The 22143-nt window shown below is 42.7% G+C and overlaps 3 protein-coding genes across 6 annotated transcripts in view; 1 reads left to right on the forward strand and 2 right to left on the reverse strand.

The window, feature by feature from the left end:
• Nucleotides 1-5851: 5851 nt before the first annotated feature.
• On the reverse strand, nucleotides 5852-9292 carry LOC113122333 (solute carrier family 40 member 1). Its single transcript, XM_026293614.1, has 8 exons — nucleotides 9190-9292; nucleotides 9023-9090; nucleotides 8717-8876; nucleotides 8300-8415; nucleotides 7980-8106; nucleotides 7598-7852; nucleotides 6413-7090; nucleotides 5852-6111 (listed from the first exon to the last, which is right to left on the reverse strand). Exons 1-8 carry the CDS (start codon nucleotides 9290-9292, stop codon nucleotides 5852-5854), a joined length of 1767 nt encoding a protein of 588 aa, XP_026149399.1.
• Nucleotides 9293-10738: 1446 nt separating this feature from the next.
• On the reverse strand, nucleotides 10739-20000 carry LOC113122674 (sodium-dependent neutral amino acid transporter B(0)AT3-like). Its single transcript, XM_026294172.1, has 13 exons — nucleotides 19849-20000; nucleotides 15639-15814; nucleotides 14185-14325; nucleotides 13931-14068; nucleotides 13660-13841; nucleotides 13252-13362; nucleotides 13050-13162; nucleotides 12842-12970; nucleotides 12408-12564; nucleotides 12120-12324; nucleotides 11279-11438; nucleotides 11031-11193; nucleotides 10739-10933 (listed from the first exon to the last, which is right to left on the reverse strand). The coding sequence occupies exons 1-13, from the start codon at nucleotides 19998-20000 to the stop codon at nucleotides 10739-10741; spliced, it is 2022 nt and encodes a 673-aa protein (XP_026149957.1).
• Nucleotides 19682-22143, forward strand: part of fhod3b (formin homology 2 domain containing 3b) — a 76173-nt gene continuing 73711 nt past the window's right edge. For 3 of the 4 annotated variants that reach the window (XM_026293609.1, XM_026293610.1, XM_026293611.1), the window contains exon 1: nucleotides 20027-20191. In XM_026293609.1, the coding sequence (XP_026149394.1) occupies nucleotides 20027-20191 (165 nt within the window). Of the gene's footprint in view, nucleotides 20192-22143 lie in introns of all 4 variants that reach the window. The other variant, XM_026293608.2, reaches the window with a different exon arrangement.

Raw genomic sequence — 22143 nt, forward strand, 5'->3', positions numbered from 1 at the left:
ACAGAATTGACTTAAACATTGTGAAAAATGAAACTCCTTTTATCACATCCTGGCTTTTAACCCTTTTAGGTCACAAACCTAGTTATGACAGTATTCATCTATATATAGATATATATACTGTCATTCAGCAGTATGTTGTGTACCATTTCACAAAGGAAAAGAACCCTAGGAAACAATAAGAGGCCTTGAAAATCCTAAAACAAGCTCGTCTTCCTTCCTGTTTTTTCCTAGTGAACCATCCTTAGTGAGACACGGCCAGGAGCACAACTATTCCACTGACCCAGTTTCTCAAGTAAATGAAGTGCGAAGGGAAAATGCCCAAAGTCAGACTTATTAGCCAGCTTGTACTGATGCTGCCGTCTTTAAGCAGGGACTGCCATGACAACACGCCTGCAGCACTGCATAAAAGTGGGAAAGTGATGAAACTCTGTTAAGCTTGTTGCAGTTTCAACATAATACCCAGCAGAGTATAGAAATTCATCAGCTGCACAAGCTCATAAAAAATTAAAGCGCATGCTTAATAGATATCCTTAAGACAGTATGGAGCTCATGCAGTTTGCTTTTTGTTCTGACTTACAGTGTGAAAACTACCAACCAGAACCACGTCTGATAAACTGGGACAGTGAGTTTGACGTGCTTTGCTTAAAAGATGACAGAAAGGATTTGATTAGCAGCTGCAGGTTACTTATGTAATCAGACAAACTGATCATCAGGTCTACAGTGGTAGAAATGGCTCCCACTCAGATCACAACCACAGCAGCTCTTCTTGGCCTGCTCGTGGCTTCGGTACGCTGCCAACACAATGACACACTGCCACTCACTGTGATGGAGGCATTACAAGCTTAGTTCAGTGTAACACACTTGGCATTAATCATGGAGGAATTCAGTATCATGATTTTGGAACAGAACAACATGCAGTATAAAAAACAGTCGTACAAGCTCAGGTGTATAGTTCTCCTGACGTACTTGTGCTCCAGTGCTAAACCTGTACATATGAGATCCTGCTCATTTCTACTGGTGGACTAATATATTAAAAACAAGACTAAGTGGAGCTTTTGTCTGCACTGAAACCTGGACTGGACTGGACTTTCTTCTTCTATGTTTCTGTCTAACCTTGTGTTCTCCTTTGTCCTGCTTGAGGTCATAGAAGTATTTATAAGTGTATTGTCATCACTTTTAGACGGTGCTGATAATTCAAAATCCGAGGATTAAGATACAACATTAAGATAGTGTGTGGCAATAATTCACAATGGCCTGAAGCGTTCCTTTTCTGGAATTACCATTGCCATTTAATGTAACATTGACCTCTACTGGCCACAATCAGTAATTACATTTGCTGTACATGCTCCTGGCTGTGATAAAGTTGTGTATTACACTGTGTCAATTCTTTATATCGTCTCCTTGTAGTTGTCGTCTCCCCTTTACACTATGCCAACAACCATGATATCACTGTGTGTGCTGCAGCCTGATTACGATAATGAGCTAACTCCAGCTGCAGTACTACATCTCACTTTGTTTTGCAGGAGCTGGACTGTAAGTTAAAGGAGACTGACAGAAAACTCTGTAATATACCCACAGTGTGACTGTCCACTTTATTAGAATCATTCAGGGACTTGGGGAGGTTGATTGGTGACTATGAGATAGATGGATAGATAGATGGATGGATGGATGGATAGATGGATGGATGGATGGAGGGATACTTTATTCCTCCCCCATAGGGCAAATTCAGAAAAAAATGTGTTTGTCTGGGCAGAAGAATTGAGGCCTGAATCCTCTTCAGTCATCTTTATTATCATAATTGTCAGTTTGAGAAAAAATGAAGACAACATAACAATATGGAAATTTCACAGGAAAATGATACAAATATATTGAGATGTACTGCTGGTGGTATGACAACTTTGTTATTTCCACTGCACAATAAGGAGATATGAAAACATACAGTAGCTGAGAGTGAGTCCCGGGTCATATTTGCTCTTTGAGGTGAGGTAATGTCTAGTTCATCAGAACTATGAAAGAATGAAGTAATACTGACTGATTTCAAACATGGCACAAAATGAAGTTTGTTTTCCTCTTGGATTTCTATAAAACTATATCACTCTTTATGTGGGAAGGGAAAAACTAGATTGATCTAAGTACACAAGCGAATTAAAAAGAAAAAACTTCTTTGTGTTGAAGTTTGACTGAACTACACGGCGTGGTAATGTTTTTGTAGTAATAAGTATGAAGTACACGGCGTGGTAATGTTTTTGTAGTAATAAGTATGAAGTACACGGCGTGGTAATGTTTTTGTAGTAATAAGTGTGAAGTACACGGCGTGGTAATGTTTTTGTAGTAATAAGTATGAAGTACACGGCGTGGTAATGTTTTTGTAGTAATAAGTATGAAGTACACGGCGTGGTAATGTTTTTGTAGTAATAAGTATGAAGTACACGGCGTGGTAATGTTTTTGTAGTAATAAGTATGAAGTACACGGCGTGGTAATGTTTTTGTAGTAATAAGTATGAAGTACACGGCGTGGTAATGTTTTTGTAGTAATAAGTATGAAGTACACGGCGTGGTAATGTTTTTGTAGTAATACGTATGAAGTACACGGCGTGGTAATGTTTTTGTAGTAGTAAGTATGAAGTACACGGCGTGGTAATGTTTTTGTAGTAATACATACGAAGTACACAGCGTGGTAATGTTTTTGTAGTAATACGTATGAAGTACACGGTGTGGTAATGTTTTTGTAGTAATACGTACAAAGTACACAGCGTGGTAATGTTTTTGTTGTAATACGTACGAAGTACACGGCGTGGTAATGTTTTTGTTGTAATACGTACGAAGTACACGGCGTGGTAATGTTTTTGTAGTAATAAGTGTGAAGTACACGGCGTGGTAATGTTTTTGTAGTAATAAGTATGAAGTACACGGCGTGGTAATGTTTTTGTAGTAATAAGTGTGAAGTACACGGCGTGGTAATGTTTTTGTAGTAATAAGTATGAAGTACACGGCGTGGTAATGTTTTGTAGTAATAAGTATGAAGTACACGGCGTGGTAATGTTTTTGTAGTAATAAGTGTGAAGTACACGGCGTGGTAATGTTTTTGTTGTAATAAGTATGAAGTACACGGCGTGGTAATGTTTTTGTAGTAATAAGTGTGAAGTACACGGCGTGGTAATGTTTTTGTAGTAATAAGTGTGAAGTACACGGCGTGGTAATGTTTTGTAGTAATAAGTATGAAGTACACGGCGTGGTAATGTTTTTGTAGTAATAAGTGTGAAGTACACGGCGTGGTAATGTTTTTGTTGTAATAAGTATGAAGTACACGGCGTGGTAATGTTTTTGTAGTAATAAGTATGAAGTACACGGCGTGGTAATGTTTTTGTAGTAATAAGTATGAAGTACACGGCGTGGTAATGTTTTTGTAGTAATAAGTGTGAAGTACACGGCGTGGTAATGTTTTTGTTGTAATAAGTATGAAGTACACGGCGTGGTAATGTTTTTGTAGTAATAAGTGTGAAGTACACGGCGTGGTAATGTTTTTGTAGTAATAAGTGTGAAGTACACGGCGTGGTAATGTTTTTGTAGTAATAAGTGTGAAGTACACGGCGTGGTAATGTTTTTGTAGTAATAAGTATGAAGTACACGGCGTGGTAATGTTTTTGTAGTAATAAGTATGAAGTACACGGCGTGGTAATGTTTTTGTAGTAATAAGTATGAAGTACACGGCGTGGTAATGTTTTTGTAGTAATAAGTATGAAGTACACGGCGTGGTAATGTTTTTGTAGTAATAAGTATGAAGTACACGGCGTGGTAATGTTTTTGTAGTAATAAGTATGAAGTACACGGCGTGGTAATGTTTTTGTAGTAATAAGTATGAAGTACACGGCGTGGTAATGTTTTGTAGTAATAAGTATGAAGTACACGGCGTGGTAATGTTTTTGTAGTAATACGTATAAAGTACACGGCGTGGTAATGTTTTTGTAGTAGTAAGTATGAAGTACACGGCGTGGTAATGTTTTTGTAGTAATACATACGAAGTACACAGCGTGGTAATGTTTTTGTAGTAATACGTATGAAGTACACGGCGTGGTAATGTTTTTGTAGTAATACGTATGAAGTACACGGTGTGGTAATGTTTTTGTAGTAATACGTACGAAGTACACGGCGTGGTAATGTTTTTGTTGTAATACGTACGAAGTACACGGCGTGGTAATGTTTTTGTTGTAATACATACGAAGTACACGGCGTGGTAATGTTTTTGTAGTAATAAGTGTGAAGTACACGGCGTGGTAATGTTTTTGTAGTAATAAGTATGAAGTACACGGCGTGGTAATGTTTTTGTAGTAATAAGTGTGAAGTACACGGCGTGGTAATGTTTTTGTAGTAATAAGTATGAAGTACACGGCGTGGTAATGTTTTTGTAGTAATAAGTATGAAGTACACGGCGTGGTAATGTTTTGTAGTAATAAGTGTGAAGTACACGGCGTGGTAATGTTTTTGTAGTAATAAGTGTGAAGTACGCGGCGTGGTAATGTTTTTGTAGTAATAAGTGTGAAGTACGCGGCGTGGTAATGTTTTTGTAGTAATAAGTATGAAGTACGCGGCGTGGTAATGTTTTTGTAGTAATAAGTGTGAAGTACACGGCGTGGTAATGTTTTTGTAGTAATAAGTGTGAAGTACACGGCGTGGTAATGTTTTTGTAGTAATAAGTATGAAGTACACGGCGTGGTAATGTTTTTGTAGTAATAAGTATGAAGTACACGGCGTGGTAATGTTTTTGTAGTAATAAGTATGAAGTACACGGCGTGGTAATGTTTTTGTAGTAATAAGTATGAAGTACACGGCGTGGTAATGTTTTTGTAGTAATAAGTGTGAAGTACACGGCGTGGTAATGTTTTTGTAGTAATAAGTATGAAGTACACGGCGTGGTAATGTTTTTGTAGTAATAAGTGTGAAGTACACGGCGTGGTAATGTTTTTGTAGTAATAAGTGTGAAGTACACGGCGTGGTAATGTTTTTGTAGTAATAAGTATGAAGTACACGGCGTGGTAATGTTTTTGTAGTAATAAGTGTGAAGTACACGGCGTGGTAATGTTTTTGTAGTAATACGTATGAAGTACACGGCGTGGTAATGTTTTTGTAGTAATTCCAGGTTCACCTCCAGAACAAAAGGCAAATGTTTTCTTGATTCATCCACAGAGAAACAAACCAGGTGAAAGAAAAACTTCGTCCTTTCACTCGTGTCCATTAAAGGGGGCTGCCTTCCTGATTTCTATTTACTTTCCTTAAATCAAACAACGTCACATCATGTTCCCTTGATGATCCTTTTTATTGGACATCCTGGAGTATTTCCAAGTGGACGGATCAGTAACATCAATGCCCCTCGTGAAAGTACTGTGGTTTTGTTTTTGTTTTTGAGGGGAGGAAAAGTCTCCATCCAGCTACTCTCCCATCCAAAAAGCGATCTAAGTGAACGGGCGTCTGAGGAAAGTCTTGCACTAATCCTGCAGGTTTGCAAAGGCTTTATGCCTTTCTGTATATTCGATTAGGGCATTTTCCTCGGAGGTACCATTGTTGCATTTATTGTAACCACCTCAACGTATGTACACGAAGGGACAGTGTGCCTCCCACTCTGCTTCACCTGAGTTCTAGTTTGCTGCCACGGCACATGGCCCCGCAGGAAAAAAGCAGCCGAGGTGGAACAGGCACTTGCTGTGTTGTGCTGAAATGAATGGCTAAGTCGGGAATGGAGTGTTGCAATACGATTGCTGGAGGAGCAGGAGGGACACATTCATTTCACAGATGCAGAGTGGAGTCAGTGCTGCTAAGCGTCTCATGCCTGGATGCGTGGGCCACTTCCTGCTCCTTATGTGCCGAGGCTGCGTTTTTTCTTGGCTTTGTGTGCATACAGGAAGTACATGGTGTGCCCAGTGGTGATGAATAACACAGAAATAATAACTAGGATGCCGAAGTGTTGTGGCTGTGGAGCAGAGATCACCATGATGAAGTGAAGCAGATCCATAAGGTAATTCATAGAGCTCTGCACCCCGTTTACCACACCTCTTTCTGACTCGCAGATGTTTTCCTGCAGCAGCTGGGTCACTGTCAAGTCGAAGGACCAGAGACCTGAAACACAGACGTCATAGGGGTTTGAACAGCTGGGAGTTTATCCAGCTCTAAACACCAAAATACAACTGACATTATTATACTACAGCTACTGAAGCTGATATTGTCATGAAGTCTCTGAGGTGTGATAACAATAGTGAGGCTTTCAGGCGCCCGTAGACAGGGCTATATACGGTACAACATACTGACACTACAGCTTAGTGATGACTCAATATAAGATCCACATACTGTGGCTGTGACTAATACATGTACAGGACAGGGACGTGTCCATATTTTGCTGTTTGAATGTCTGCCTACTCACCGATGCGTGCTGTGATGACGCCTAAGAACAGCAAGATAATGGAGGTATAAGATTCTGGTTCTGTGCCAGAGGGCACGTTGTCAAAAAGCACAGTGTTGTTGGTCCAGTGAATGGAGGAGCGGTCGGGCAGCAGGGGCTGATTGCTGCCTCCCCTCAGAGGATACGTATGTTTTTGCCTCTGGCCTGCCATCCGTCCAAAGTCAGTAGAAGAGTTGGAGTTGTAGGGCATAAGCAAGCTAAGATCCATTGGACTGCCAGGGGCGAACACAGAGCACACACACAGCAGCAAGCAGCCCAGGTGGAGGCAGCTTGAGATGATGCCCGTATTAACCAGGCCGTAGGTCTTCCTGAGTCTGGTGAACATCACGGTGCCCATCAGCCCTGTGATAGCTGACACGCCCATCAGCAGACTGAGGAGAGAGCCGCTTATGCCCTGAGTGTAGGCATAGCCGGTGGTGATGCAGTCAAATCCCAGCACTGTGGTGTAAAGGAAAGCCAGACCCAATCCTGCCAGGAAGACAGGCTGGCGATAATAGGCCCTCCAGCCGTCCTTACAGGTGCTCACCAGCCAGCGAAACCTCCGGAGACACAGCGGCAGGTCGGTTATTTCCTTTAGGTGCAGGCTTGTGTTGCAGTTGCCTTCAGTGAGAGGCTGAGGTTGAGCAACATTTCCTTCCCCTGGTGAAAAAGAGAAATTTCATCTATCGCTTCTCTCCATCAGTCTGAATAGCCCAGCCCTCAGGAGATGTTGTGGACCCCCTTTCTACTTTTACTTTGTTTACTCTTTCAAATCAGCATCACCTGCCAAACATAGGCCATCTCTATCTGGACATCGACTGAGGATTGTGTAAAATGATGAATGCTCAAATGAATCTTTGTTTTCATTCTACAGTGACTCTTAGTGCTTTTTGTAATTCAGCGAAGGCTTAGTGTCACAGTCTGGAGGACTGTAATGTAAATGTATGTATTTAGTGTGAAATGGTCGTTGTTCCATTAAGCCCCATGGAAAATCTCACTACAGCAGCATCCATTGTTAAAATGAATGAGCCTAATGCACAGTTGTGAAACATATTAATATATATTTTACAAATATAATCTTAACAATCTTCTATTCTGTAAATCTCAATATATATTAATAATGTTACTATCTATGAATACGAGGGAAATAAAAAAATGTGTTCGTGCCTTGTGACCTTCTCCTCTCTGTGCTCTGCAGATACACCTGGTCCAGCTCCACCACTGGCGCTTTGACCGAAAGAGCAGGGACGATGCGGTACACCCGTGACAGGAAGAAGAACTCCACGAGGAGAGACACGAGGTTCCAGCCCAGGATGAAGCCACAGCCAACCACATTGGAGGCCAGGGTCATGACCTGTCCCACTGCCAGTGGGGCCAGGATGTTAGTCACCTGATCTATCCGCCTCATGGTGGCATTCATTCCTTTTGTCGGATCAAAGACGGAAGTTAAAGAGGTTCCACTAGCACACTTTGCACAACAGGTGAAACAAGCCCGTGACCGACCCACAGGACAAACCAACATGTGCAACAACAGAGTGAATCCCCTCACCGGCCAGGTGACCTCGGTTGTAGCCTGTGATAACCACAATCCAGTCCCTCTGAATGGCAATGGTCAGCGCTGTGCTTGCAAGGTTCGCTACATCTGCCAGGACGATCACCACCGTATAACAAACCACCTTGTATAAGTTTTGCGATGCAACATGTTACTACGACAGCACAGAGTAGCCACAAGCTCAGAAGCAGAGACAACAAAGGGAACAACAGCAGGAATATCTCCTCTGCCTAACAGCCATGGTGGGTATTCTGTTTGCTGATCAACACGCTGCACAGTCATGAAATGCCATTGTCAAGTAAGTAACATGTACTCACAGTAAGCCATCCGTCCCAGATCTGTTCAATCCTTTGCTTATATGAGAAGACCAACATGAGCACAATGCTACACAATGTCACTGAGATGTTCTGAATGAAAAGAGACGCATGTGCAACTAAAACAGGGGACAAAAAAGAGTTTTAAGATGTAGGTCATCTGTAAAAAGACATGGATGCTAGCATTGCCAGATGTGGCTCAGTGGCTGTGGACCTTGTGCCTTCAGTCCTGCTGGTGTTGAGTCTGGCCATCAAATCAGGGCCTGCTTTACAGTTGAATGCAATGTGAACGTACCACCTGGCACCTGGACAGGAAACCAGCAGACTTGTGGGCCCAAGATTGAGATCCACTGATCCACATCACCGTTCTATAATATACTGAATCTAATATGTTGAAATGGGCGTGAATTGATTGTACACCTTTATTTCTGGGATTGCGATCAACCCAGTCTCCAATCAGAGCCCCGAGCAGAAGCACTGACCCAGCCACCACTAGTCCAAACACCGCAGTCAACAGCAGGTTACGGCCGTACAGCTCGATCAGGAACACAGAGATAGCAAAGTGCCACATTCGGTCCCCCTGTTTGAGAAAACAAAAAAAAGGCCATCATTACGTGCTGCTTTGGCAAGATACATTTAAATGAGAGTAGATCACCTTGCAGGTATTTAAGGTTCGACGTCTCATCTATAGCAAAAGGAATCTGTTTGTTTAGGATTGATTCTTACCCACATTGATAAGGCTCCACTCACATAGATAAGAAATTTAGGACCCTTGAGGTAGATAAGAGCTGAACCTGACAAGAAAATGCAATAAAAATCAAAATAAGTACAAATTAAATTGAGAATCTGAGAAGACACTGCAAACATTTTGGGCACATTTAACTTTGACTCACCTGGTATACTCCTAGCTTTTTTAGCTCTCGCATCCCTGATGTCATCCGACTCAAACTCCACCACAACACCACCACACTGGGAGGCGTCTGCTCGGTGGGACATTGTCTAGAGGAGGATTATGGGTAAAACAACAAAAATCAGTTGAACTTGTCTCACTCCTTTTGTTGATGGTGCGGTGTTTCATTACACTCAGTCTCTTAGATAATCTTATAGACGGCTCAGCTCAGGTTGTAACTACTGACAGTACTTTAAGTGTGGGGTGGTGGTTGTTATCACTCTACGCACTAGGAAACAATTAGAAACCACCAAAAACCAACAAATGATGTTTGGTCCTGACATGGCTCGATAAATCCGATTGTAAAAGCATATCAAACATCAATATTCTGTCAGGTATTTACTGAAAGTAGCATTAGCATAAATCCTTGTGTAGCTGTAACTAATGCAGTGTTAAACGGAGAATAACTAAAGGCTCCGGGTCAATCTTCACCTCTGTCCTGATGTTAACTCAGTCCTGGATGTTGTTCCTCGATGATGTGTCTTGTGCCATGTGTCCTACGATGGGATGCTGCTCTTTCCTGTGAGCTGCAATTTGAGCTGTAGTAGTTTGAAAGGCTTAACAGCATCGCAGGGTTCAAGTGCACCATTGTATGAAAGTGCCAGAAAAGCAGAACAGGCAGCGGGAACACAAAGGCAGCCAGCATGTTCCAGAGCACGTGACACTAGGGGGACAATATCACTGTCCACTCACACCACAAAAAGGACAACTGTGTAACTCAGGGGACGCACACACACAAAGTACACACATGCACGCACACGCGCACATGGTCCGTGAGCATGTGCATGCACCCACATGCACAGAAGCACGGTCCTCTCGTACACCCACATGCAGTCGACATGTACAAAAAGTTACATAAACACATCATGCAACACTACATCTCTCCCTACACCTGCAGGAGGCAGAAAACTCTTATATCACTGAGCTGTTGCACAGGCAGGAGTGTGATTTACTACAAGCTGGTCCATTACACTCAGAACCGACTCGGATGTTAACTGGAGAAACCCAACCTTATTAGAAACCTAAGCTGGTGCTCTTTTTTTTTTTTAAACGAACAATATGTTTATCACAACAAAGTGTTATCCATCACTCCCCGTTTGTTCCCATTCACACCATCAACACAGGAAATTAACTGTTGTCTGTCTTTAATCAAATCTGAACACCAGCCTGAGGTTCAGTTGGAGCCCTTGGTCCTCAGCCGTTAATATTTTGCCTGCGTTGATTTAATCTGAGCGACAGTGTCTCCATTTACGTCACCAATATAAACACACTTGACTAAATTAGGACAAAACTGATGTTTTATTTGGCAGATTTACTGAAAATCCTGCTGCTTTGTCATTAAACTACATTTAGAAACCTGAAACATCATAAACAAAAAAATATGAAAAAATATGATAAACTTTTAGTTTGCCATTTTTTTTGCCAAATGAATTTACACCCTCTTTGTATGTGTCATTGGTAATGACCACCGGTCAGATAAGACGACTGAACGTTTACAATTCTCCCCGACAGGACTCATTTGCATATGGATTCTGATTGTGCCTGTTCATGATGTTTGTCCTCAGGAAGCCTGTGAATTTGTAGGCAGCCACGAGAGGTATGGAGACCACAGGAAGGGCAGATAAGAGCACGCAGATAACAAAAACCCATTCAGGATAATGCAGAACATCAGCAAGGGGGAAGTACGCCTGTGGGGGGGTGATAGAGTAGAAAGTACTTTTTGTTTTTACTGTGATTCAGTAAATTTTGTCCAGTGATGTTGTAGAGCTGTGGAATCTTTCTTACATAGTCTGGGTTCCAGGCGTTATATGTTGGTTGTTTTTCAGCTGAAATGACAACATAGGCCACAAACACCACAAAAAGCATCAGAGGGCTGATAAAGCGCCAAGTGACCTGCCAGTAGATGTTTGGTCTGCGGCCTGTCATCCACTCAATGTCGTCGTTGAACCTGTGGGCAAATGGGAACACTGTCAAATCAACCATCCCCCATGGTCATATTGCAAACACGATGGTGACAACAATAACAACGTCACCTGTTTATTCCATAGATGTAAACCACACTGATGATCTCAAAGAACGCTATAATGAGCAGAGGCACGGATCCCACATAGCTGTTGAAAATCTCAAGCCAGTAATTTCCAGAGCCCATTGTGAAGATGAGGGCCACGGTAAATGAGGTGAGACACATTAACCCTGAGAACAACAAAGGAAAATATAGGACAAAGGTTTATGGGCAGCACGGTGGATAGTGGTTAGCACTGCTGCCTCACAGCAAGAAGGTTCTTGGTTTGAAACCCATCAGGGGCCTTTCTGTGTGGAGTCTGCATGTTCTCCCTGTGCTTGTGTGGGTTTTCTCCAGGTCCTCTGGTTTCCTCCCACAGTCCAAAAACATGTATGTCAGGTTGATTGGTGACTCTAAATTGCCCATAGGAGTGAGTGTGAGTGTGTGAGGTTGTTTGTTTCTATGTGGCCCTGTGATGGACTGGGGACCTGTCCAGGGTGGACCCCTGCCTTTCACCCAGAGAGAGCTGGGATAGGCTCCAGCAGGTCCCTGGGACCCTGGTTAGGGCTAAGGGGGTACAGATGATGGATGGATGGACCATTGTCATGCGGCGTATGTCCAAATATCACGGCGTATGTGGCGTGTCATAGGAAGTGACCAATGTCTGAACATTTTTCACTCATAAACTACTGAATCACAAGGAGCTGTGATATTTGACATGGAAAGAAAATGTACACGAAAAAGAAATGTGTCTAAAATTTAAACATAAACTGTGAACAACATGACTTGTGTTGTGCACGTGTATAATGTGTGTCAGTCTCTATTCTATAAATTACTTCTTATCTTTTTACATATTTCGTTTCTTGCTTTACCTGTGAAAATCTCCTTAGGAATCCAGGATGGAACCAAGTGCAGGTCCAGCAAAGGAGTGAGGACCCCCTCTAGATTTCCAAACATGGAGGACAGGCCCAGGCTGAAGAGCATTACGAAGAACAGCACGGCCCACACCTGCGAGCCTGGCATTTTTATCACGGCCTCAGTGAACACAATGAAGGCCAGTCCGGTTCCTGAGTCGCTCTACAGGTAGGGTGTGACATGTGACCTCATATACAGTATATGTATGAAGAATGAAAACCATTCAATAATCAGATAAGCCATACCTGCTCCAGGAACGTCTGCAGATCACAGGTTTTTAGGCCGAGGCTTTTGACCTCCAAGGGGTCAGTTGCGTTGAGATAGTTCAACCAATCATCGTAATTTTCAAGAGTTATGTTTTCATCCCCAATGTTGAATGTATTTGTCAGTGTTTGAATGTTCCTGCAATCAACCACAAATGTAATCAGCTAATATGACTGTACTAGAAAATATAGGTTTTCTTTTTAATTAATCACCTACAGCTTTTAATTAAAAAGGCCACATCCTTTGATATCAGGAATAACTGACAGACACTGGGCTCATGTGTTTGGTATAGTTACAGCATTGCTTTGGGCTCTGACAGCTTCTAATGGCATAATTATCAGTTGTACATGTAATAATAAAGGTGTATAATTATTATTCTGGCTATACACACCATAATTACTTCAGTGGTACGTACCAATTTCGGCAGTTATTGTAGTTTTCGTTTGCTTTAAATCCAAGAATGGCAAAAATAGGAATCGACGCATATATTGATGTGAAGCTGTTCACGCATCCAACGATTAGAGCATCTTGCTCACAATTATTCCTGCAATTAGAGAAAACTATTTCAGTTTCTTTTTGCCTTCATTATGCTGTCCTTATTGAGTCTTTTTGTTTTGTTTTACTTCTGAGGATTGTAACTGGAAAAAGCGATAAGTCCCCCAAATGCCAAAGACAAAGAGAAGAAGATCTGAGTGGCAGCATCCAGCCAGACCTCAGGGTTTTTCAGGGTTTCCCACTGTGATGAACACAGACACTGTAGTTAGATATCAGATGTCACTCATTAAGTCATGATTGTATTTCAGCAGGAAACATAAATGACCTTACATTTGGAGTAAAGAGATATATTAAGCCATCGGTTGCTCCAGACAGGGTCAAGGCTCTGACCAAGAAGATGGTCAACACCAGATATGGAAACGTGGCTGTGACATAGGTGGCCTGTTTTACAAAGATGGTTAGACATTGGTTAAATATTTAATATTGACCTCAAACTGATGGATTTAATGTTAATTGTGAGATTAGTTTTTAGCTCTTAAAATTAATGTTTGTAAATCGAGGGTGTGGTAAATTATTGACAGTGACTGAAGTGAAGAAGTTAATCTGATCAACCTGCAGGTGAGGACCTGTCTCATATTGATGTGATTTTCAGCTCAAGCCAGTGCTACTCTTTCTGTTGACGTCATAGATGTTACAGTGAGAAGAAGCTTTAGCATTGCAGCGAGCTACGGGAATTACCTTCCCAATAGTCTCAATTCCACGTATGAAGCAGACGTACACGAGGCACCAGGCAGATGCGAGACACAGCACGAGCCACCACTGCAGGGAGCCACCGGTCTCGATGTTCGGCGTGATGTTCAGCGTTTCACGATACCAGAAATAGGTGACTGGTGAGCTCTTCTCACATTCAGTCACATAGCCTGTATCAAAGAGATCAGCAGGACTTAAAGTGGTTTCCTTCAGGTACTGCAGGTGTTTATTGTTCGACTGATTGCTGTCATGACATTACCAGTGTGATTTAGGTTTAATGGGCAGTCGCTCCAGGGAAGCGGACTTTGAAAGGAGTGGAAAAAGTACCAGAGGATCCAGGCCAAGATCATGTTGTAGAACAGACCCACCAGGAAGGATACGACTAAGGAAGCCACACCTGTGTGTGCACATTCACACAAGTCACACAGACAAAGTATGTTCGCTGTGGATGGCGTCAAGTTATCATCTTGCCTTTCTGAGTCAATTTAGTCCATTGATACCATGTGGTCTCACCTAAACCTCCGAGATATGGGGAGATTGAGTTCCACACTCCAACACTTCCTGTTCGGAGCCGCTGTCCAATGGCCAGTTCCATGTGCAGCAGAGGCAGCCCCTCCAACACCAAGGCAATGAGATAAGGAATCAGAAATGCCCCTACCAGTGAACCAGAGATGTTAAAGTGATGACCAAAATTAATCAATGACTAAGTCAGAAACTGGCTTCACCTTCAAAAACAAAGCATTGTCATTGCCTTTGTGGCTGAAGGTCATTTTGTTTCAGGTTATTATCAGCACTCAGAGTTTTATCACACCAATAGCAACAGACCTTAACACCCGACATCGTTTGACTAATCTAATATATGTTCTGCACACTGCTGTATGGAATAGTGATAACATTTGGTCCCATTGGAAAACAATCAATTTTTATAGCAGTGAACAAACCAAACAGGACTAGTCTTGGTAGAGCAATAATCAGTCTGCTACAGTCCCATAATTAGTTCAGGAAGTTATAAAGCTTTTCCTTTTCCATGAAGAGAGATCCAAGGTCGACTTTAACTCCTCTGGTCAGACGGTCTGGTCTACATCATCATTATAGAAGCAGGTTATTGATTGTGTGGACTGATGAAAAAATGATTATAGAATTTAAATGTGGTCTGCAACACAAGCAAAAACATCTATAGAAAATGTGCAAATGTATTAAACATCAAAATAAAAAATCTATATTCAAATCTATATAGTTTTGGCAGCAGGCACAACCGGACCAGTCTCTACAAGCTGTTCACACTTGGATTTGCAGCAGATCCTGGGAGGAATGTTGGTTCCTGGGAACTGACATGTTCAGGTCTCACCATAGATGTTCTGTGGTGCTCAGGTCTGGGCTTTGGCTCAGCCACTCAAGGACTTGTCCTGAACCACGTCCATCATTGTCTGTGTGACTCAGGTCGTTATTGTGCTGAAACGTGAACTGAACTTGCTCTGGAGCAGATTTTTCTTCCCAAACTGTCATTTCAGTTTGGCACAGGTGGACCCTTATCAAGTTAGACAGGATGCACCAGATCACATACATCTGTAGCGCCCCTGCAGAGGGTCTGAATATAACATAGTATTTAAACCAGAGGCTTTGTTCTTTAATTTTCATACATCTGTACATTATGTCATCAGTTTTTAAAAAGGGATATTAATTACAGATTGGCCAAAAAGACCTAAAATAAAAAAAACAAATCTACAGTACAATAAAATGTGTATAATGTTTATATCTTTGAATATTTTCTGATGCAACTATATGTGGATGTAGAGTTAAGTCTTAAGTTTTATCTTCAGTTAGAAACATCACTTTTGATAATTACAGCACGGAAATCAGAGTTTCAAATTAAGGCTAATGGGAAACTGTTTTTCATTTTGTACAGAGTCACACTTTACCAGACTGTCCAGTTTTACTGTTTTAGCATGAAAATGAAATGATCTTACCTCCTCCATAGATTTGACACAGATATGGAAATCTCCACACGTTACCAAGTCCCACAGCAAAACCTATGCAGGTTAGCAAATACTGAACTTTATTGTCCCACTTAGGTCGTTCAGTGATCTCTTCCTTCTCAGTGGTTCCAGCTTCTCCGTCCATCTCTTCTTTGGCCTTTGTCTTTCTGGTTTAATTTATTTATTAAGCATTAATCTTTTTGTCGGACTTGTCCGTCCGCTCTGTGTGAAAAGAGCAGAGTGACTTGTCACCTGTTTCTATCAGCAGGTGTGTGGCAATGTTAGTTTTATGTCGCTTTTGTTCTTGAAGCTGTGGGAACAACATGTCTTGTTGGTTTAATAAAAAGCCCTTGTGTAAAGCACCATGATAGGATGCTGATAACAGACATTTGCATAAATAATAAACCCCTGGTGTAAAATAGTGATAGTGCACATGCAGTGTTAATCTTTTATTTGATAAAAAGTTACAGTACATGACGTGTTGTTTGCACAGTCTGCGTCCACTTATGATGCTGCAGGGAAAAAAAGATGTAGCATGTTAGACTGTCATCAAAAACACAGAGTTATTATATTAGCATATTAGCAGTCACATCATTTACTCTGCAGCCATGAAGGGGTGTCATTAACTGAGGGGTTAAAAAGGAAAACAGCAGCCGATCTAATCAATACATCGAACTCACGTCTTGAACACGCCACACTACTAACATGCTGCAACAGTGACCCCAGCTGGACACACAGGTTTTCCTTCTTGACATGACCTGCTCTCTAGTGCAGCAGCTCCTTCCCTGCTCGTGAGCTAATTGTCTGAGCATATCAAGGATAAACCCATGACGGGACACCGGGAATCAAAATCTTCTCTGTCAGGAAACTTAGTGTAGTCTGGGCATTTGTCTGTTTGTCCTAAATCTCTAGGCTGCAGGAGTAGATAATAATGTGAGGCACATTTCAAGGGCCTGTTCATTTCAGTGCAGATGCCAGATGACGACCACAGCATCATGAACACATACAACACTGTGCCACCCATTATAACAGCCAGAAAACAGATTGCCTTGATGAAGATGATGGCCTTCAGACTTTCTTCTGTGGTGGTGTTGTTCACCCCGTTTGTTTTTCTGCTGTTTCTAGTCATGTTTGCAGCCTTTCCCTCAATAGAGACAGATCTGCCTTGCAGAAAGTCAGACCACTACTTGAGGAATAAATGCTCTAAACCAAGCTACTGTGATGGAAGCAACTAAACAGGAAACAGACGAGCAAACCAAACATTCAATACTTGAATGTTTGAATGTTGATTCACATGATTCACAGCTAAGACTTGACAGCCGACAGATATTTGCATTAAAAGAATTGGGAATTTTAACAAGGAACCTTTGGAAAGTGGGAACCACAAGTAGACCTGCACTCTGAGAGCAAAGTGCTCTATTGGGATGGTGTGGTACCATGAGGTCTTTAAGGCATGAAGGGATTTGTATGTGAGAAGAAGGATTTTAAATTCTGTTCTGTACAGGGAGCCAATGAAGAGAAGCTAATATAGGAGAAATATGATCTACTGGGACGTCCTGACTACAGCGAAATGCGTTAATCTAACGGTGAAGTAACAAAAGTCTTTCTACATCATTGTGAGACAGGATGTTCCTAAATCTGGCAGTATTGCACCAGTGAGAAGGTGGTTCTACAATTATATTATAAATCTAGAATGACATCTGTGAGCTGAGTGCACATTGATCTTATTAAAGAGGGAATAACCACACAGTAAACCATGAAGGCATCGCTCGGCTCCTCCATGACTCCGACACAGATGAGGGCAACACCATACATTTCCTAGTCCCACACAAAACCCCCATGCAGGTCAGCAAGAACTAGGCCTTATTGTTCCGTTCTGGTCTTAGGCCTTTTCCTTCTCCAGCATGTCCGGCTGCTGATGGGACAATAATCCTCTCCTCCAAGCTTAGACAGGGAGTTGTAGCTTCCGGGTTCGAACACGGTAACGCTCTAGTACCTTAGTGTGCTGGGATGTTCACTGTGGTTCGCACAGTCTGTAACAGACGGACTAGGCTGTGGTGTCACAGTGGTACACATGACAATTAACTAGTGCCCAGGTTACAGACTCACTGGTCTTCTCTGGTTTACCTGAGAAAACATGTTTAATAGTAAAAACCTATATTGAAGCATGTGGTACATTGGGACTGGATATAGTTTCAGCCAGAAACTCTTTGAAGACACACAGATAATGCCGTCCTTATGTTAATCATGCAAACAGTTTGTATGTCAGGTTGATTGGTGACTCTAAATTGCCCATAGGAGTGAGTGTGAGTGTGTGAGGTTGTTTGTCTCTATGTGGCCCTGTGATGGACTGGGGACCTGTCCAGGGTGGACCCCTGCCTTTCACCCAGAGAGAGCTGGGATAGGCTCCAGCTGATCCCTGGGACCCTGGTTAGGAATAAGGGGGTACAGATGATGGATGGATTATTCTCTGATTTCTGTTTTTATACGTGTGTCAACAATTATAACGTTTCCTGTAAGAGTCACTGGTAGTCGATGTGTAAATAACTGATCTATATCCCATTAAGAGTAAGATTATTGTCATGATGGCTTTTATTTCATCACACATTGACATGAAACACTTGATTCACATGTATAAATCATTCACAAACACATGTTGAAGGCTCACTCCTGACCTCAAAACAAAAGTCTGATAAGTCCACTCACTCATCATATTCACGGTGCTGTCAGCTGAGCTGCTGATGGATGCTTCATAACGTGGCTGAGCGGTGATAACACTGACAGTTCTGCTGTCACTGAGTGTAATTAACTGTATCAGTGGGTCTTGGCCAACAGTTCTTTCATGCATTTTGTTGTTATGATTGGTCAGGTTGGTCTTTACCCTGGAGATTTATGACGCCATGGCCTGATAACCTCCTCTCCAGAGCCATATGACGGGGCAAGAATCCAGACAGGGAGCCTCCACAGGAACGCTCACCCGTTTCTTGGCACATTCCACCGTGTTTACTAGTAACTGACAAGCCTGCCTCAGGTGACCCTGGACCATCCCTTAGGTATGCTGCTATAGGCCTATAGCGCTTGGGAATTTCCCATCATGCATCAAATGCCTCTCTCCTCTTCACTGTTCTCCTGTCCCCTCACGCCTCACGTGTATATGCCACCACTGTCTTTTCCTCCGAGGTGTGTCCTCTCTCTCTCTCCCTGTACCTTCTGCAGGTGTCCCTGGTCCTGGAGCTGTATATCGCTGATGTGCAGTTACTGGCCCCACCAACCTGCACAGTGTCTATTTGTTGTGTATTGTTGCTGTTCTTTTCTCTCTGCTCTATCCACTCACCCAGGTGGCCGCTAAACTGAGCCCACATTCGCTCATTTGAGGGGGTTTGTTGGATTTATTGTGTTTTGGAGCTACACAAACATGCATGGACTATGACACAATGGGCCCCTGAGTACAGACACGTAAAAGGCCCCCACCTCCTCCTGCACTTTTAGGAGCAAGATTGAGCAACCATGTGATTTGTGGTCAGTTTGTGTTGTTTTCTGTCTGTTTTTTAGCCGTTGTTGCATGTCTGTGAAGTCCTTTTGCACATTTTTGCTCCATCTTTGTTGTTTTTTTGTTATTTTGCATATTTTTGTAGTAGTTTCCTGTCTTTTTAGTCATTTTCTGTTTCTTGTAGAGGTTTTGGATCTTTGTAGGTGTTTTGTAGTTTTCGTAGTAGTTTAAAATATTTTCCACAGTCCCTGCATGGTCAAGGGCCCCCTGACCCCTCTGGCCCCTGGGCCTGTTCAGTAATCCAACTATGTATACATATAAAACTGAGTTGAATTGAAGCATAGTTAGTTAAAACTATTATAAATGCCACATGCTGTGTGTTTGTCCGTGTTGCGTCCTATGCACCAGTCCCCACCAGCTTTAGCGCACAGCCTTTTGCGCACTTTTGACGTCGGCCACTGGAGGCCGCCAATGTGGCTGTAATATGAGCAGTGTCTGGCCGGCTGAGGTCTGGCTGCTGTGTCCCCTGGATGAGTTTCTGCTTGAGGAGGGAGCCGCTTCTCACAGACCAGGCGCCAAGTGGAGCAGTCCCGTCCGCAGTCTGCCTCAGCACCTCACCCGCCCGCAATGCCCTTGGATACTGCTGCCCCGCTTATTTCCACACCTCTCTGACTGAACCTGTCTCCCAAGGAGCTACCCAGGGATCTTTACTTTTTGACCGCTGTGCACGCTGTCCCGAGTCCTCTGTGCTGGCTGAGCGCATGGAGAAGCTCCAAGGATAACAGCGGGTGCTGCTGCAGAAAACCTGCTGGTCTTTCGCTCTTCGGGAGCTGCGCGTCTGTCGCATCCACCACTCCGATCATCTAGAACCGCCTTGCATGGATACATCATGGCCACGTTTATATGCAGGGTACAGTTCTTAGATGACACTGATCCGTTTAACAGCACCAACTTCCCCGAGCCCACCAGACCACCTTTGTACACTTTCAGGGAAGATATTCCCCTGATAAATCAAATAGTTGGAGTCCACAGGCTGCTCAAAGCCCCACAGAAGGTATGCACTTTATATATTTCTCATCTCTTGGCCATGTTTCTTTTAAATTAACCCAGTGAGACGTTAACATGCCAAATGGCAAATTAATAATTAGCTTGAGTGTGCTGGGTTGATGCGGTTGCTACCAAACAAAGTTAATGGAGCACATCATGCTGACACCGACACACAAACGGCTGCGTGCCCAGTGTCAGCGCGATGTGCCCGGATCATTATGGAGCATTTGGTGAGTTCAGGTGAAGCAGCAGTCACAGTGTTTGGCATCTGTTAATGTTTATTTCAACCTTCTTCAGCTCAACCTGCTTTTCTTCCCATCCATTCTCTAGACTGAGGGAGACCTTAGAACATTTGAGAGAGGCATCTGGCCCCGGTTGTTTTGTTTTACAAGAATAAATCAGGTGTCAGACAATAACAGCTGTACCCTCCTTATTAATATTTATTTTAGACTGCACTTAAAAAGGTAGTTTTCAGTCAACTCATCTCAAATAAGAAATTCCTGAGGAAAAGAAACTGTGACAGATAAGAAGTTTGTTTTGCATGTTCTTGTATCATGAAACCATTTCTGCCACTGTCTCGAAGCCTCAGTTAGAAGAGATGGGATCAAATGTCCAGCTGCTGAGGGATGGAAGAGGGTAATTCCCCACCCGGACTGTCCTAAATCTGGGGATTTGAATTTGCAAACAAAACAACTTCTGAGCCCATGTGGGTCCAAACTGTCACAGTGCATTTTTCCATAATTTTCTGGTTTGACAGTGTACCTTCTTGACATATGTGGTCAATATCAAAATCTTCTTTCTAATGTTGTGTTTGCTCTGCTGTACCATGTTCATTTCTTCTTCACTGCTTGAGGAGGTGAAGCCGTCCATGTTTCAGGCCTACAAAGCCTCTGTCTTTTGAGAAATGCCTGTTTCTGCAGAATCATAAAAGGCCTTATCTACTGATCTTTCAACGTAAACAAAACAAAAAGAGGCCAAACCGCATCAGTTTCACTCTTTGTTGAGCATTTATCTTAGTCTGACCAGGAAGTTGCGCAAATAGAAAGTTAATTTGGGTTTTTCTTCATTCTGTCAGATCAATGGCAGTCCATCTTGTTTGAGCAGAGCTGGTAAGATAAGTCATGAAACCCTCAGGATGCTGTGGATCACCACAAGCCTGGCTTTTATTCTGCAGCCCACGCAGCCTGACTGGCAGAACGGAATGGGACCACTTTCCACTGTTTGAGAAAGAAGAGGGAAGCGGGCAGAATTAAAAACACAAACAAAGAGTCGACTGGTCTGAGTTTAGTAGTAGGCCAGCTGGACCACAAACTAGGCAGAGGGACCACCAGTGGTAGGCACTGCAGTGCCTGGTTAGTGATGGTTGGTCACATATGCATTTGTGGTTAGCAGGAACCTTGTGCTATTTATTTTAGGAAGAACTGTCAGGTGGATGTCAAGACTCTACCACTGCAATAGGTTTTCTGGGTCACACCCTGAAAAGTCTGCAGACGTGACCCTGTAAAGACCTTTGACAACAAACCTGTTGTCTCTGTGGTATCTGACAGAAATAGCTCACTGCTAACACATGGCCCGACGGCAGTCAAAACAGCTAGCATTTGCTGTTCCTGTCCCGTCTGAGGTCTCAGGGGGGTCTCGTATGTATGTGTGTGTGTGTGTGTTGGACTGGGCTGTAGCACCTGGACTGTGCTGAGTCAAACATCACTTAGGAGGAATCCATGCAGGATTTCTATTTCTATTTAAAGCAATAAGCCACTTCATAAATGTGTAGAGCAAAACAGTGTTGGGGCAATGAAGAAGAAGTCTGTTTACTGCTCTGCTAACAAATGTCTTCCTGTATCATAATGTAATGATGTTGTTGTGCTGTTGGGACCTTCTCCATATCTATATGTATATATGAACAGCAGTCAGCAGATCAGTATTGGCTTATATGCTTCTTCTGCTTCAGCGCTTTGTAGG

Source organism: Mastacembelus armatus, chromosome 16 (assembly GCF_900324485.2).
Source record: "Mastacembelus armatus chromosome 16, fMasArm1.2, whole genome shotgun sequence".
In the NCBI taxonomy this organism is placed as follows: domain Eukaryota; kingdom Metazoa; phylum Chordata; class Actinopteri; order Synbranchiformes; family Mastacembelidae; genus Mastacembelus; species Mastacembelus armatus.

Bases quoted from the DNA above. Each gene is read 5' to 3' on its own strand.
- LOC113122333 (XM_026293614.1), bottom strand. From the start codon at position 9,292: ATGTCCCACCGAGCAGACGCCTCCCAGTGTGGTGGTGTTGTGGTGGAG. The intron at 9,091-9,189 runs GTGAGTCAAAGT...TTTTCTTGTCAG, and splicing joins AAAAGCTAGGAGTATACCAG to GTTCAGCTCTTATCTACCTC. The intron at 7,091-7,597 runs GCACGAACACAT...CTTTTTCACCAG, and splicing joins AGAGAGGAGAAGGTCACAAG to GGGAAGGAAATGTTGCTCAA.
- LOC113122674 (XM_026294172.1), bottom strand. From the start codon at position 20,000: ATGATCGGAGTGGTGGATGCGACAGACGCGCAGCTCCCGAAGAGCGAA. The intron at 13,842-13,930 runs GTAATGTCATGA...TCTTTGATACAG, and splicing joins ATTAAACCTAAATCACACTG to GCTATGTGACTGAATGTGAG. The intron at 12,565-12,841 runs GTACGTACCACT...GGTTGATTGCAG, and splicing joins TACAATAACTGCCGAAATTG to GAACATTCAAACACTGACAA.